Here is a 15740-nt window from a genome sequence, read left to right as displayed (position 1 = left end):
CTTGAATTGAACCGTGTCTTAGAAAAGCCCAACGAATAGTAGTGGGTCATCTTCCTATGAAAGATAAGTAACACCCCATAATCTCTGAGTTGAAAGGAGGAGAGTGTCCACAGTGCCCACATGGGCTGTGGCCCGTGTCAGCTCATGTGTCGCCAGGCAGTGCACAAGGAGTGAGCACAAGTGAGAGAACCACCACTGCCGGTGGGAGCTGTGGATCCTCTCTGGAAGCAGACTGGGCGGACATGGCCAGGTAATTCTTGAGCTGGGCTGAGCTGTGTCAGCTCGCTCCTGGGAGGGGAGAGGAGCTGTGTCCCAAACAGGGCAGCCTCAATTGCCCTCAGTGTGCGCTCTGAGAGGACTATACAACTGCTCTGATTCTGCCGTGGGTGTTCCTGGGGCAGTCGCTTCATGGTCCAGTCCTCAGCAGAGGCACCAGCAACAGGAGGAAGCTGCAAGATTGTGCAAGAGATGTAAATGAGAGGCTGAAAGGCTGTAGTGGGCCTGGATGTGTCACTTAATTCTCTCCTCTCTACCTCTCCATTTCTTGTCATCGCCTCCTGGCTCGTTTTTGAAGTCCCAGTCACTCCACAATGGCACTAACTATAATTTCCTCTTTCAGTTTGTGCATGCAAAAAAAAAACCCAAAAAACCAGAAATACAAGATTGAAATACTTTTCCATCGTTTTCATGCTATTTATTTTGTAGTGTTTCTGCTATTTTATTAATGATAAAATGTGTAAAAATGATTTAAATAAATGAACCTTCTTTCTACAGTTCACCCAAAGCAGAGCTGGAAATGCAGTATTTGTGAAATGCCCACAGCACTTGCACACCTGCTGTGCCTCCTATGCCCTGCTGCTCAGTGAGGCTGTATCACACCAAGTTTCAGGTTTGATCAGTGTCAGATGGCTAGGGCACGTGCCATAGGAAACGCAGACATCAGAGCCTGTTCTCCAGAGGCTTTCTCAGCCTACCTAAATTGTTAGTAAAATACAGCAGGAATACTGTCCTGCAACTACACACACCTTTTCCTCCCATCCGGTTACAAAAGCATGGCAGAATCGGGTAACGTGTGTCGTTTCATCACACAAACTCAGCTCTCTGAGCTCCATCACTTGTTACAGAGCTCACAGACACAGATGATCACTGCAGAGACCACAGACATGTTCTGTTATGGGATGGAGGATTCCAGACAGGAAGTACCAAATGGGCAGGAAGTTCCCAGTTACATGCACAGCACAGGGTAGGTAGCAGAGATGGCAATTATGGCTCTGTACCTTAAGGAATAAAAGCACAGGAAGTTTCCAGGTAGGCTGCACGATTGCACGAGGCTCACTAACATGACAGGAGAGGCTCAAGATGAGCACTTCTTGAAATGAATTAGTTTTTGGAAAGCCTGTTTAAATTCTTCATTAAAAGCCGTATAAATGACTGGATTGATCAGGGAGTTTAAGTAACCTAACCACGTAAAAAAGTCCAGGAGGATGGGATGAAACCAGCAAGCATCTCGGCAGATTGGCAGCACTAGGGACATGACAAAAAAAGGCAGCCAGCAGAAAATGAAAGCTCCCAGAATAATGCCTAACGTTTTGGTGGCTTTCCTTTCCCGTGCAGCAGAAATTCTCTTCCTTTCCAGGATGCTGTCTGCGAGCTTTATTTTAACGTGATTGATAAATATTGGGGAGCCACCTGAATGGGAGTGCCCTTCATGAAGACTGGCGTTAATGGAGCAGAGGGAAGAGCCAGCAGAGCCAGTTATCAGGTGTGCTGTGGTAAAGCGTTTCCCACATAATGAGGGTGGCTTCAGGATCCTGGATCGAGCCGCTATGTAAATTCTCCCGTACAAGATGAGGAGGAGCACAGTTGGGATGTAAAAAGCTCCACAAGTGGAATAAATCGTGTAGGAAATTTGGTCTGTGTTCACAGTACACTTTGCAAGTTCTTCAGGAGCTTTCACTTGCCTCCAGAAGAACGGTGGCACAGAAATGCTGATAGAGATCATCCAGACCACAGCAATCATGAGCGCTGCTCGGCCTGTGGTCCGGCGTTTGGCATATTCCAGAGCATCTGTGATAGCCCAGTATCTGTCCAGTGCAATGACACAGAGGTGTAGGATTGAGGCTGTGCAGCACGTGATGTCTGACGATAACCAGATATCACACAGCACTTGGCCAAAGGCCCACGTGTGGGTGACAGTGTAAGCAATACTGATGGGCATTACTAGGACAGACACTAAAAGATCAGTCACCGCCAAGGAGCCGATGAGGTAATTCGCAGGTGTGTGGAGCTTTCGAGTCACAAAAATGGTAATGACAACAAAAACGTTTGCAAGGACCGTTGCCAAAGTTAGAACGGACAGAAGGACCGACAAGGAAACCTTCAGCCCTAACAGTGTCCCTTCATCCAAAGCCAGCGGTGCTTCAGTGAAATTTAATGACTTGTTTGCTGAGCTCTGGAGAGGGAGCTCTGCCGAGTGGTTATACTGAGTCATCCTCTGCTCTGATTTCACTTCTCGCTTCCCAGTGTAGCCTTTCTGGGATGCTGAGGGAAGATGCTTACTTTTCTGCTGAAATAGAACTTCTCATACTAGAACCCAACACAGAAGAAATATTAACTTGTTGAAAACTTCAGCTTACACAGTAGATGAGGTGCTCTCCGAAGTTACATTTTCCATCACATCACTTCAATGACATCATTGTTAAAGCAAAACATAATCATCCAGACATGATTCTGGTGTCTGACAAATACAAGCACTATCACAACACAGGTACTGTGAGTGGTGGGGATTTAGGTGGTTTTCATTTCCATCATGCAGGTGACTTAATCATTCTTTATTACCTTTCCTTCACACCTCCTTTCTCAACTCATCTGCAAAGCTGCATCCATAAATACTGAAGAGTGAGACGGCGAAAAAGAAACGTGGGCATGTAATTGGTGCCCCTGTGCTCGGGACAAAGCCACCCTCAAGAGTATTTTCTCTTCCTCTCTACTAGCTGAATGTCACATTTTTGATATTGATAAGGGACACTTTATTAGCAGGGCACCCAAGATACAGACCAATACTGTCTGCATTCCTTCTGTAGCCATCATTTGTGCCAGAACTGTAAATCAAGACCTCTTTTTGAAAAGCCCAGAGCTCGGTTTTCATTTCTTCCTCCAGAGCAGTGAGGTTTTCTCATCAACATTCAGTCTTCAAATGCTGAAGTCAGGTATTGGGTACCAGAAATCAATGCGTTGGCACTGAAGCTCACAGCATGTTCCAAGAACTGAGATGCTCCTGACATGGTCAATGATTGGAATGACTTCTGGAGTAGTGATTCCCTCAAAGGAGGAAGAACAGGCTGGTGAAGGGGTTCTGGAAAAAGAAAGCAGATTTTTTAGTGCAGAATGGGGATAGAAGAGTTGTGGTCGCTGAGGTATCACAGCCTACAGGCTTGCCATTGCTTTTCTTTAGATTCACTTGGTGTAACCTGAAATCTTTACAAACCTGAAGAAAACATCTGAAGACAGATTTATAGAATCATAGGATCACAGACTGGTTTGGGTTGGAAAGGACCTTCAGATCATCCAGTTCCAGCCCCCTGCCATGGGCAGGGACACCTCACACTAAACCAGGTCACCCAAGGCTCTGTCCAGCCTAGCCTTGAACACTGCCAAGGGTGGAGCATTCACAACCTCCCTGGGCAACCCATTCCAGTGCCTCACCACCCTCACAGGAAAGAACTTCTTCCTTAGATCCAATCTAAACTTCCTCCGCTTAAGTTTTAACCCGTTACCCCTTGTCCTTGAGATCTCTGACTCGGTTCCCCCCATCAGTACCAGAATGTCACTTACCTTATGCCAGGCCCAAGCCTTCTTGAAAGAGATCCTGAATATGGTCCATGAATGGCTGCGAGGGCTAAAAAGACAGTGAACTTCTCCAAGGAGATAGTCACCAGGCCAGCCTCCTCTGAACCGTCGAGAAGAAACACCTCTGTCACTCACAACCAGTACATCTGAAACAGAGCTGAGAGTCACTCGGTTAGGAATCTGTGGAGCAAGAGCATCATATACATGAAACACTGACACTTTGGTGTCAAACAGCCTCTCTTGAGCTCCTGAATCCTGACCTCAGAAACACTTGTCAGGTCTGAGTGTTGGAAGCAACCACCTTCTGTGAGTCAAACTTGCTTTTAAAGATGCTTTTTCTTCTGAGGTGCACTTTTCCAATAAGGGGACCTAGAAGAGCCTGCTGTTTCACACTAAATGCCCTGGGGTTTTTACCAGGAAGGCTAACCCATCTTCCCAATGACCATTCTTGTGACACTGAGCAAAGGTTCCACTTTTGAACGTAACAATGGCCATGGTGACCAAAGTCCATCAAATCCAGTCACCTTTCTCTGACAGTGGCTCAGCCCTGCTGCCTTTTTGTGATGCTTCCACAACTCCAATATGTTCTTTTTGAGGCAGAGGGAGCAGAACCACAAAGTGTTGAAGACGTGGGCGCACCACTGATTTTACTGCAGCATAATGATAGTTTCTGTTCTCGTCTCAGTTTCTTGCCTAATGATTTCTGAGATTTACTTTGGGTTTTTTAATCGTTCCATGGCCTGATCTGACATTCCCACAGAGCAGTCCCAATTAACATGATCCCAAAGCCATGAGTGGTAGCATCAGCATTTTTAACTTTTTGCTCACTTTTTGCATCTATCTGTCTTGTTTTCCTTCTTCTACTTTTCACTAAGGGTCTTTGCAGCTCTGCACAGTCCGTCCTTGTCTTTATTACCCTGAAGAGCTTTGTTTCATCAGCAGATGTCAGCACCCCACTATTCGTGTACTTTCCAGATCACTTAAAGTCTCTTGAGAGTCCAAGTAATTAAATCAGTTGGCCCTGAGTTCACTCAGTACACATCAGCTTTTTGTAATTACTTCAACAGACTGCGGAGGTATAACTTACCTTTGCAAAAGCCTGGCCTTTTCCTGTTCCCCAAACCACCATATTTGCTACGTGTACAGTGATCCTGTTGTTCATTCTAGCCTTTGCAAACTGGCTAGGTACAGACATCAGGCCTGTGGATAAGCAGCTGCCCGGATCTCTTTGGAAACTGGTACCACAGATGCAGGTGCCAAAAGAGACTGAACAGCCTTGCTGATACCATTGCACTTTGGATCTTGAGTTGCATTGAACTCTTTAGCTGAGCACTGTGTGAGAGTGAAGATTTAATGTTGTTCACTTTGGCCAGAAATAAAGGTTCCACTTGTAACCATCCTCCAAATAGTCTTTAGTGAGCAGGGATGGTAAAGTTCATCTGGTTTCTCTGTGATCATTATCTTCTCTGTTGGTTCCTGGTTTTGCCTGCTGTTCAGCTCTGCAGTTCAGCTCGCACGGTGAAGGCAAGGCAGCAGGGCAGGGTCTCTAGCCTGGTTAAGTTGGAGGAGAAACCAAGCTGCAGCAGGGCAATGCCACAAGCAGGAGGCTGAGTTATGACCCAGTGCCATCGTGTGGGTTGTGCCAACATGGAGCTGCAGCCCTGCACCAAGAGAGGCCAAGGATGTGCAGTCCAGTAAAGGAAGTCATGACCCATTTCTGACCCTTCTGGAACACAGATGCCATTTCTGGAGAACGGGGGGAGTCCTTTAGACAGCGATTTCATGGAATTACGGAATCACAGAATAGTTGGGCTTGGAAGGGACCTTCAAAGCTCATCTCGTCCACCCCCTGCAATGGGCAGGGACATCTTCCACTAGGTCAGGCTGCTCAGAACCACATCCAGCCTGGCTTTGAATGGTGCAGCTGACCCCACAGTGAGAACGCGTTGGTGCATCCCTGCAGATCTGTGCTGGAGTAAGTCATGGATACACCAGTAAGTGTGTTGAGATGAAAATACAGAATTGCCCTTTCACTGAATAGAGCAGGGAAAATGGAGAGCAAGATGGAATGTCTTTTAGCGAGCTGAATGTTTCAAGGTCACGCTGAAGGGAGAGGAATTGGGGAATTCATTCTCCCCCCCTCGTAGCTGGGTAACAACCAGGGGAATCGCAAAGGGTTGGCTGCGAACAGGGCTGAAGTTCAGCAAAATACTGAAAATCCAGCGGCTCTCCCCAACTTGTGCAACCGAGTCTGATCTTGGAGGTCAGGGTAGAACCCTGGGTAAAACAGGTCTGCTCTCTCCCGCTGCAGCCCCGAGCAGCAGCAAAGGCGCTGGCAGGCAGCAGATGGCACTGCGAACGGGAGTCACTGCGCACCGGCAGCTCGTGGGAGAGCTCAGGAGGGGGAGATTTTAAAGCGAGTTCTTGCGTCTTAGGGACAATTGACTCAAGGCAGCATGAGAGCATCTGTGGAGTGCAGCTTGGAGGTGGGAGCCCTGTTCGAATGGAATGCATTCAGAATGAGCGGTAGGAATCTGCCAGTCCATAGATCCCGATCAAGTCGGGATGCAGCTTCCAGGATTAAAACAAAGCAATGACAGGGAGCCCTGCACAGGAGAATGGGATCCACAGAAAAGGTGAAGCCTGTGTGAAAGTAAAAACTGGGGAAAAAGCTGTCAAATGTAGTGTGCAATCTGTATAATGTCTGTGTGCATCAGTAAGCTGCAAACGAGCCACGTTTCCTGGCTTTGGATTAAGCTGCCTGAAGTACAGAGCATTCTGCAAAGGCTATAAATAAGATAGATTAAAAGTGACAGGAAATAAAATCTATATGGACCCCATACAATCAAGTCAGCTTCGGCTGCACTGCGCACTGAAAGGCTGCCGCATTGCCATCAGAAATAAAGGAGTGACTGGGGGGACTGGTTTGCGAGCTGCAGTGGGAGCTTGCTTACAAGCTCATGTGGCTCTTGGAGTCAGCTCCTTGAAAAGGAAGCAGAGTAATCTAGAATAGAAGTGAGTGCTCTCCTATGATGAGGCAGTTTCAGCATCGCCCACACTAAACAAGGTGTCCCTAAGACAAGCTGCCAGGTCCCTGGAGACAGGGATGGGCATCACTGCAAGCGCTGCTCTGCTTTGTGCTCAGGGCAGGGGGGTGAGCTGGAAGCACAGCACGGCTCTTGGGAGAAGCCCAGAGCATCGCTAGGAAGTGGCAACCCTCATGACCACAGGAAAGCCGGGCAGCCCTCGTGCAGGGCCTGCCTTTGCTCCCCTGTTCTCACCCACTGCTGTGCATGGCAGGGACATTTCCTACACCTCTGCCTCCAGCTCCTGCGCTGTCTCGTGCTCCAGGCAGGGAGGACTGAGCAAGGCTCAGCTCTGCAGGACCACTTTCTTTGGCAGGAGGAAGCAGGGTGAGAGCACAGGGTCCTGCCCCAGGCCAGGATCTCCTTTGGCCACTGCTCAGCGAGTTCCTCTCTCAGCACAGGGCAAAGGGTGAATTCCTCCTGGGTGGGTGCCGGGCAGGGATTGCAGGTGCCTGGAGGCACCAGGCAGTGCATCCACGCACACCCCCAGCTCCACTCACACCTCAGGTTTTCACTTACTCCTCCCACCTTGCCGTTTCACACGGGATCCTGTCTCCTGATTTTTGCAGGTACCTGTGTTAGGAATAAAAGATGATTAAAAACTCAGGCTCTGACCTGAAACCAGGAGCTTGAGCTTGCACCTGAATTTCTCCGGTGTTCAGGCAGCAGCAAGTAACTGGTTACACTGGTTATTCTGATTATCCAGGATGCTTCTGAGATCTCAGGTGAGCTTCACATCACACCAAACAAGTCTTTAACACCACACCATGTTTCCAGAAGCAGAGCTGTCATACTCCAGCTAGTTTGCCCCCTCCTGACCTCCCTGTGCTCTGTCTGCATCACTATAGCTGAATTCAGTGGGCTGTTGCACTTCATGAGTTGTCCAGCTCATCACAGATCAAAACAACACACCTCAAGTACCATAAGTATGGACCAACTGTTGATGGATAACACTGGTTTGGGTTGCTCAGGATACAAGGAACTGTACATTTGCTGAACTTTTGATTAGAAAAGCAAGTCTTTGCTTGATTACATGAGGTCTGCAGTGCTGCCTGGGTTCTGCTTGTTACGTGTATACATTTTGCACTGGTTATAAAACCAGCGAGGTGAGCAGTGTTTTCAGCCTTCTTCTCCTTGCCCCCTCCTTCAGGGCTGCATCACAAAGTACCAAAGCCGAGGTGAATTCATCACAGTCCACTGAGACACGTGAAAACTCCCTGTGAGCTGCTCAGCCCCAGCAGGCAGCTGAGCCCTTTAGTGCTGAGCATCTCCCTGCTTGACTGTAAGGGGAGCTGGTGCGAAAGAGTTCGTGTTGCTGGAGGAGTATACATGAGGCTGCATACATTCGCTGCAGCACGGTTCATGCAGCACAGCTCAGTCTCTAATGCTAGGCTTAGGGTGACTATTTCGAAGGAAATCAGGTGTACCTGCTTCGGGTTTACTTTTTGATACAGAGAACAGTGCTCTATGATAAATAGATACGATACATACAGAACATTTCCCATGTTAAATCAGCAATGATGATAACTGGCAAGCAAATACTGGCGAGGTTTAACTCCTCCTCTCCCTTCTCCCACCTTCTCATTTTGCTCAGCTTTCAAGGAAGTATTGATGTTTGTTTTCTCTTGCCTTTATACACAGCAACATGCATCAGCTCTCCAACCTGTTGCTGACTACCAAGTTACAACCGCTGTTACACCTCCCAGGGCAGGGGGCTGGAATTAGGTGAACTTATGGTCCTCTCCAGCCTGAACTGTTCTGTGGTCACTTGTCAAAGGGAAAGGTTGGGATTTGGGCAGTGATGCCGGCAAATCCAACACCGCAACGTTACTGATCATTCCTTCGGAGGGAGCAGGGGCTGCAGCTCTTAGCTCTGGCGTTCCCTAGACTGCCATAAAGTCTGTGATGACAAACGTGCAAAACCTCCAATAAGCTTTTTCTTTCTCTTGTTTCCTTTCCCACTATGATTTGATGTCATGTAACAAGAAGAATTGCAAGGGCAAATGAAACACAGTGGGCTGTGAGTTTGCAATGCAGACTGTGTCCAAATGTGGGCAACGTGGAATCCAGGACAAGAAGGGGGACGCTGACTCTGGTCTCAGTGGTCGGATACAGAACGCCTGACCCGGCACATCTGACATCTAAAGAGTGGTTAAATCTCAAGCGTGGTTCACGCTCTCAGGCTCCCTCTATGGAGATTCTTCTTCCTTTCTGTCCTGAAGCCTGGTTTAGGTGGTGCCCGTTTCTTTCCATGGCCTACAAAGGAAGCCTGGAACCCCAGCACTTCAAAGTCCAGCTTGAACCTACCAGCCTTGCCTGGGTCTGGAGACAGTGGAGGACAGCAGGAGAGCTGGGGCAGAGATGGGAGATCAGACAGGGGTCTCCTGCCATGAAGCATGGAGCCCATTTAGGAAAGAACGGGGAATCACTGTATAACTCCCTACAGAGTGCTCTCTGCAGACCCAGGGACTTTTCCAAGTGTTTAATGCATTACTGGGGTGCTAATCCTTGTATGCAAATAAACAGTCAAGCCTTAAAAAGGCATAGAAAGGGTGGTAGAATTGTTCTACAGACCCGTAATCAGAGCATATCCCCTTATTGCCAACACAGAGAATGAAGCGGGTTCAGAAGGCAGCGCTTCCTCACCCAGTAAACCAATTCAGAGTGCACTTTGAAACATGGGCTTGCATTTCATGGAAGAAGGAACTCAGCCACCCTCTGTCCTGAAGGCAATTCAGGAGGAAACTGGGAGCAGCTTTTGCTTGAATGACCTCGAGCTGGCGGCTGGATGTGTCAGAGAACACAGGGCTTTAACCTACACGTGCAGAAAGAAGCACACAGCAATTCTACCGTGATGGGAACAAGGAGGCCTGGTAGCTGGGACTGTCAGTAATGGTTTGGGTGATGAAGTCAGTGCATGCTTCATCCAGTGAAATGACACTGGAGGGCTTCCAGCACACCAGGGAGCAGGATTAAGATTAAATTTAAGAACAAGCAAGAGGCCGTTAGTTCAGGTAGAAATGAGCAGCTGCCCTGTGCTGTGTGATGGAGAATCACCAGCTAGGTAAAAGCTCTGTGTAGTGTAGGACCAGCCTGCACTGTCAGCAGTACCATTGATCTTGTGCCTTGGCAAAAGGGCAAAGACCTTGACTGGTGTGTAACTAGGAAGAAGACTTCAAATAGATCTTGTTCTGTTCACCTTGGACAAGGTTAAATGAGAGCCCTGCGTTCAGCAGGGAAGAGAATGAGCAGGGATGTCTGGGCTTGAAAGGACACAGCTGAGGGAGATGCTCAGCAGACTTTATATGCATGAAAGCTTGCTGCAGAACAGGAAGAAACAGTGCATTCCCCGTGGCTGTGACTAATACCCCTGAAAAGAGAGGGATTTAACTGAAACAAGGAAGACTGAGCCATTAGGAACAGCTTGCAGATGGTAAGGGTACACAGTTGCTGACAATAGCTGTCATTGGGTGCACTGGGGTACCAGAGCCCCAGCTTCCACCATTGCAGAGCACGGACAGGAGGAAGGAAGCCCCATGTGTGGGGCAGAATGTACCAAAATGTTCTCTGACAGACTGTAGCATCAGCCCTGGCAGTGGTTCACACGTGTCCCTGGCTTCTGACTGTCGCTCCCTACTCATTCTCCACCCTCCTTTCCCACTGCACTGAACTTTGCTATAGTCCTCTGCTGCCTCACTCATTTCCTAGGATACAGACACAAGGTCCCCTGATACACACCACTTGTTCCTTTGATCCCTGAACGTTTGTAAGGCACTATGAAGCAGCATTCCCATATAGGACCTGTCCAGATTCCTCCAGCTATAGAAACCAAGGCAGCAGCCATCAGCTGCAAAGGAGCCAGAACAATCGGAGATGAGGGATGACTGGTGAGGATGCTTCTTGAGACTGTCAGGGTCTGGGGGTAAATGGGAAACCGCATTACAGGCAACATGAAAAAGAAGAGGATTGCCTGATGTTTGTTCATTTTAATATTCGAGAAGCATGCATGATGTACAGCCGACATCCTTCCTTATGATGCCACCTTAACTTTGGGGAGAACATGAAAAAGAAAAGCAAATTTGCCTTGAGAAACCTCACAGATCCCAGCCACTGCTTCCATTGACAACAGTTCCTGTGATGAGGAAGTTACAATGACTGGCAAAGTAATTCCCATCACTCTGAAGTCAGTTGGACACTTAGTATTGGGAAGGAAGTTTCTTCCCTGGGGTTTATGTCATTCTCACAACTGGGAAAAGGACTGTGTCTCTGGAAAACGTTATTCCCCTCGAAGTCTTTGTCATGCATTGCTTCCTGCAGTATCCTGGAAGAATCAGGACCATCTCATGATGGCAGGGCAATGCTGGCAGTCCTTGTCCTTGACTGGCTCCTCTTTGCTGCAGTACCAAAGCTCATCCCAGAAGTGGTCCACGTTCATCATTTGTTGCACGGTGACAGTCCATTGGCTCCAAGTGAGAGAATGGTGGGCTTTGCCCGGGGAATCCTGCTTGCATTCAAGCAGGGACATGAGCATGGATGGGTGAGGACTCCCGGCTTTGCGCTGGCACCTGAATGGGGGTGACATTGAGTCACCATCGTACCTGACACAGGAGTGAGGACGAAGCCAGGCAGCCGGGTCACTCACAAACAAACCCCAATGGTGTGGGATAATGCTGGGACAACCGCAGCCAGACCCATCTCCCAGCCGCGGTGCCCCAGAGCTTCCCCGGTGCAACCCGCACAAAACAACCTCGGTTTTAAAGCGGTCGCTTCGTTTCCCCGGTACCGCCCGGTGCCTGGAGGGCAGACCCGCAGCGCCCGTCTCAAACTGCATTGCCCAGGACAGGGAACCTTCCCTCGCACTACGGACGGGTGCCCGCGTCCGGCGCCGCTCGACTCCCCGCACCCGGCTGGGCGATGCCGGCGGGGACCCGCATCCACCCGCACCCACCGAGCCGGGGCGAAGCCGCCGCAGGCCCCGGCCTCCTCCTCCCGCCCCACCGCGGCTCCGGCACCGGCTCCGGGGCGGCGACAGCTCCGCGGAGACCCAACTTCAACCGGGGCTGCCCCCGCTCCCCGCCCCGTCGGCGCCGGCATCGCCCCGCACTCACCCTCGGTCCCCGCCGTCCCGCTCTCGCCCGGCTCCGGCGGCGCCCGCCCTAAATACCCGCGGCCCCGGCGGGGCTCGCAGCGCCGGCTCCAGCCCCTGCGTCCCGCTCCGCACCGGGCGCGCCGGCGGCGGCTCCGCGCTCAGTCCCGGCGCCGGCCGCGGCTCTGCCCATGGGAAGCCGGGGACCGGCACCGGAGGCGCTCACGATGCCTGCGAGGGAAGCCCCGGGATGGGGCTGGGGCTCGAGTCTGCAGCTCCCCACGCCGGTGATCCTGGCACAGGCGCGCGGAGTGGAGCCCTGTCCCGGGGCCGTGGCACATCCCCCGGGCGGGCCACGGCGCCGGGATCCCAAGTGGGGTTTAGACAAATAACCGAGTGAGATAACGGGGGCACCACCGAGGGGCAGGCGTGGAGGTGGCCGGAGAGCTTGGCTGGGTGGGCTTGTCCGTCAGCTTACCTGCAGCCGCAGGCTCGTGGCCCCTCTAAGCCGCACACCTCCTGCATCCACACCTAGGAGACACAGAGTGCCGATTCCTGCTCTTCAGAGAGATGCAGCCAGCGGGTTTTAACCGGGTTTAGTCTCTATTCAGAAATGAAAGCTGTTCTGGTGGGGTTTGTTTTTTCAGAGAAGCAACAACTTTGTTCAACCCCTCCACAAAACATCTCTATGGGAGCAATTCCAATAGAGCCAAGGTCTTGGAAGGAGCGATGGCACCTTTGCGGTGTCATTTGGCCTTCAGCAGGTTTTCAAGCAGCCATTGCCAAGCAGCTGCCTCCAGTTCCCTCTGGCAGCAATTTGCATATTGGACTCGTTTCAACAAACCCAGATCCTCTCATGATTCCTGCACACTTCGTGCTGCGGATAGCCTGCATCACCCTGCACCAGCGGGATGCCCTTTACACTCACGAGGTTTGTGACTAAGCCCCAGAGTGCTGCAGCTGCCCTGAGGTCGTGCTTTGTCCATGTATTTCAGGGGGTTTGCTCCCAACTTCACCTCCTCCAATAGCTACTTCCAGGAACAGCAGCATCTCATCGATTCCCCAGTGCCACTTAGGACTTAGAATGTGTTTTGTGAAGGTCATAAAGCTGCAGCCTCCCTTCACAAAGAGAAGAAAAGGGGGACTCTTTGAAATGCATCACCACAGCATGCATCTTACAGGGACACCCCCCCCCCAGTTCCCTGCAGCATCACTTCCCTTCCAGCCTGGGAGAGGAGACGTGGTGGGTCTTTTGAGCCTCCAGAATTCCCTAGAGACAAGTGGAGCTCCAATAGATGTTCTTCGAAAGTCTGGAGGAGATGCCTCTTGGTTTGTTTTCCTTCCAAACAATGTGGGTGTCCTGTCGTGGGTGAGCATGTGTTTGCTGTGATACAATGCTCAAGGGAAGGAGTTGGCTCTCTCCCGTCTCCAACCGAGGAATGAATTCCACCCTCAGGGCAAGAGATACCGGAGGGAAAGTTGCCGAGCTTGGCAGCAGAGCAGGAGCTGCTCTGTGGGCTGTGGCCACCCAAGGGCAGTCACTCAGCAGGAGCAGGGACCCTGTACCAGAGGACAGACCCCTCAGCACAGGGAATGAAGCTGGCACCATCCTCGTGGCACCCACCTTTGAGGTATTGATGTGCATTGATGGGGTCTCCTCTCAGGCTCTTCTCCATGCTAACCAGGCCCAGCTCCGCAACCTCTGCTCATCAGAGAGATGCCCCAGACCCCTGAGCATCCTCGTGGCTTCCACTGGACCCTTCCCAAGAGTTCCTTGCCTTTCTTGCACTGGACACAGTGCTCCAGATGTGGCCTCTCCAGGGTCCGGTAGAGGAAGAGACCATTACGATGTTAGGTACTGTTCAGGAACAGGAACTCCATGCAGAAAAGGGAAGTGCCTGCTGGCTTTTCCTTAGGCTGACTGGGAAAACCAAAGGGAATTTGGGGGATGAAAACTGGGTTTTGGGTGTTCTCCTCTGACTTCAATCATGAAGACACTCCCTTGCTTAATAACAGCTCCAGCTCATTTCACTCCTGCTCTATAAGGTCAAAATCAGTGTTGTATTTAATATCCTGTGTTGAATGTCCTGCTTAGAAAGAAGAATGCAACTATTCCTTTCTGAGATCTGCTATCTTTTTGCTCTTTTGATAGGGCAGGAGCACAGGGAGGATGCTTTTCACGCTGTAAGCCTAGACTAGAGGGAAACAGGGGAGGCTGATCTCATCCTGGTACAAGGAGTCCCCCAAAACCAACCACTTTTGCTCCCTGCTATGGTCAGAGCAGTAATACACAGGACCCTCCAGGTTTGCAACGTCCATTTGCTCATTGCTAATTTACATCTATTTCCTCTGAGCCCAGCAGTCTCCTTCCCTGAGGTTACCCAACCAACAGCAAAAGGGGCTGGCTTCTTGTCAAAGAAACCCACTTTGGCTAAGGAAGGCCGATGCAGCAAGGGAGGTCCCTCCTCCTTCCTGCTCCTTGGTATTTGCTGTCCCCTCACTTTCAACGTTAAAACCTGAATTAAAGACCCAAAAAAGAAGGCGACTCACAGCACTCGCTCTTCCCACATGAGTCATTTCCCTCTGAATTCCATGGTTTTGTCACATTCCAAATCCCACAGGCAGATGCTGGCATATGGAGAGTCAGTTCTTCAGGCACCACTTCCCGGTTTCTTTCGCCTTCACAAAGGCTTCTTCTGCAGTATCAAAACACAAAACCTGTCTCACCATTGCTGAGGTAGCTCCTGTCAGGGCCCGGAGCTGCTCTGCTGGAGCTGGCTTCCCCAAAGAGTGACGTGAACCTGCCTGAACATCCTGAATCAGAGGGCTGAGGAGGGCACCCAGCTGCCACGGAGCTGTGTCTGGTCACTGCAGCTCCATGTGGTCGCAGGCCTTTGCACGTAGAAGAATCCTGCTGCAGGTAAGCAGTGATTTCCTTCCTCAGGGAGGAGGAAGCCTCTCTCAGCGCTGTTCTTCCACTGGCTGGGGGGTGATTTTCTGATGGGTGCATATGGTGCTGGCTGAGGGATGGAGCCACCCCCCTGCAGGGCACTAAGGCAATGAGGGCACTGGAGCACGTTGCTTGAGGAGAGGCTGAGGGGCTCATCTTGGAAAAGGGAAAGAGGGATCCAAGTGCCGTCCTCAGCTGACTGACGGGTAGGGAGGACACGAAGCCAGGCTCTTAGCTGTGCACAGTGAAAGGGCAACAGACACACGATGCAGCAAGGGAAATCCCAACTAGAACCCAGGGAGAGCGGGAGCTCCTGCCCGTCCCACAGCCTCCTGCATAGCTTCAGTTGTCATAAGGGAGTAAAACGATCAAAGGTGGGAATTCATTACAGCGCTGGGCAGTCTCAGTTGGCAGTATGGCGAGGACAGGACGGTGCAGGTCAACCCACTGAGTGATGGAAGCAGGAATGTGGACTGGGAGGCACGCTGCAAGTCTGCTTAGTGTGTAAGCAGCCTTGTGACGAAGCGCAGCATGCAGTCAGAGGAACACGAGCAGAAGCATCGCCTGGCATAGCAACAGCTTTGAATGATTCATGATGTGAGAGCAGCCTCACGCGCGAGCTCCCAGGCAGGGTCCTTCTCTTGGGTGCTCAGGAACTGCCAGTTAGCCCTGGCCATGGCCTGGGGCTCACATTTGTCCTGTGGCTGATGTCCAGGAGCAAAGTGGTACACGCCGAGCTCTGTCAAACTCATCTGGCTGAGGCTCTCAT

General features: G+C 50.8%; 1 protein-coding gene across 2 annotated transcripts; it reads right to left on the bottom strand.

The window, feature by feature from the left end:
- Positions 1–1129: 1129 nt before the first annotated feature.
- HTR1D (5-hydroxytryptamine receptor 1D) lies at positions 1130–12311 on the bottom strand. Of its 2 annotated transcripts, none has more exons than XM_062628764.1 (3): positions 12044–12311; positions 3835–4006; positions 1130–3355 (listed from the first exon to the last, which is right to left on the bottom strand). In XM_062628764.1, exon 3 carries the CDS (start codon positions 2489–2491, stop codon positions 1355–1357), a length of 1137 nt encoding a protein of 378 aa, XP_062484748.1. In that variant the 5' UTR covers positions 2492–3355; positions 3835–4006; positions 12044–12311; the 3' UTR covers positions 1130–1354. The 2 variants fall into 2 exon arrangements, with proteins under 2 accessions (XP_062484748.1, XP_062484749.1); XM_062628765.1 differs by having other exon boundaries at positions 3835–3995.
- Between the last annotated feature and the right edge of the window lie 3429 nt (positions 12312–15740).

Source organism: Pezoporus occidentalis, unplaced genomic scaffold, assembly GCF_034315485.1.
Source record: "Pezoporus occidentalis ecotype Australia unplaced genomic scaffold, CSIRO_AGI_Poc_V1 ctg323, whole genome shotgun sequence".
Taxonomy (NCBI): Eukaryota; Metazoa; Chordata; class Aves; order Psittaciformes; family Psittacidae; genus Pezoporus; species Pezoporus occidentalis.
This window is presented reverse-complemented; position numbering and strand designations above follow the sequence as displayed.

Coding starts and splice junctions, on each gene's coding strand:
- HTR1D (XM_062628764.1), bottom strand. CDS start 2,491: ATGACTCAGTATAACCACTCGGCAGAGCTCCCTCTCCAGAGCTCAGCA.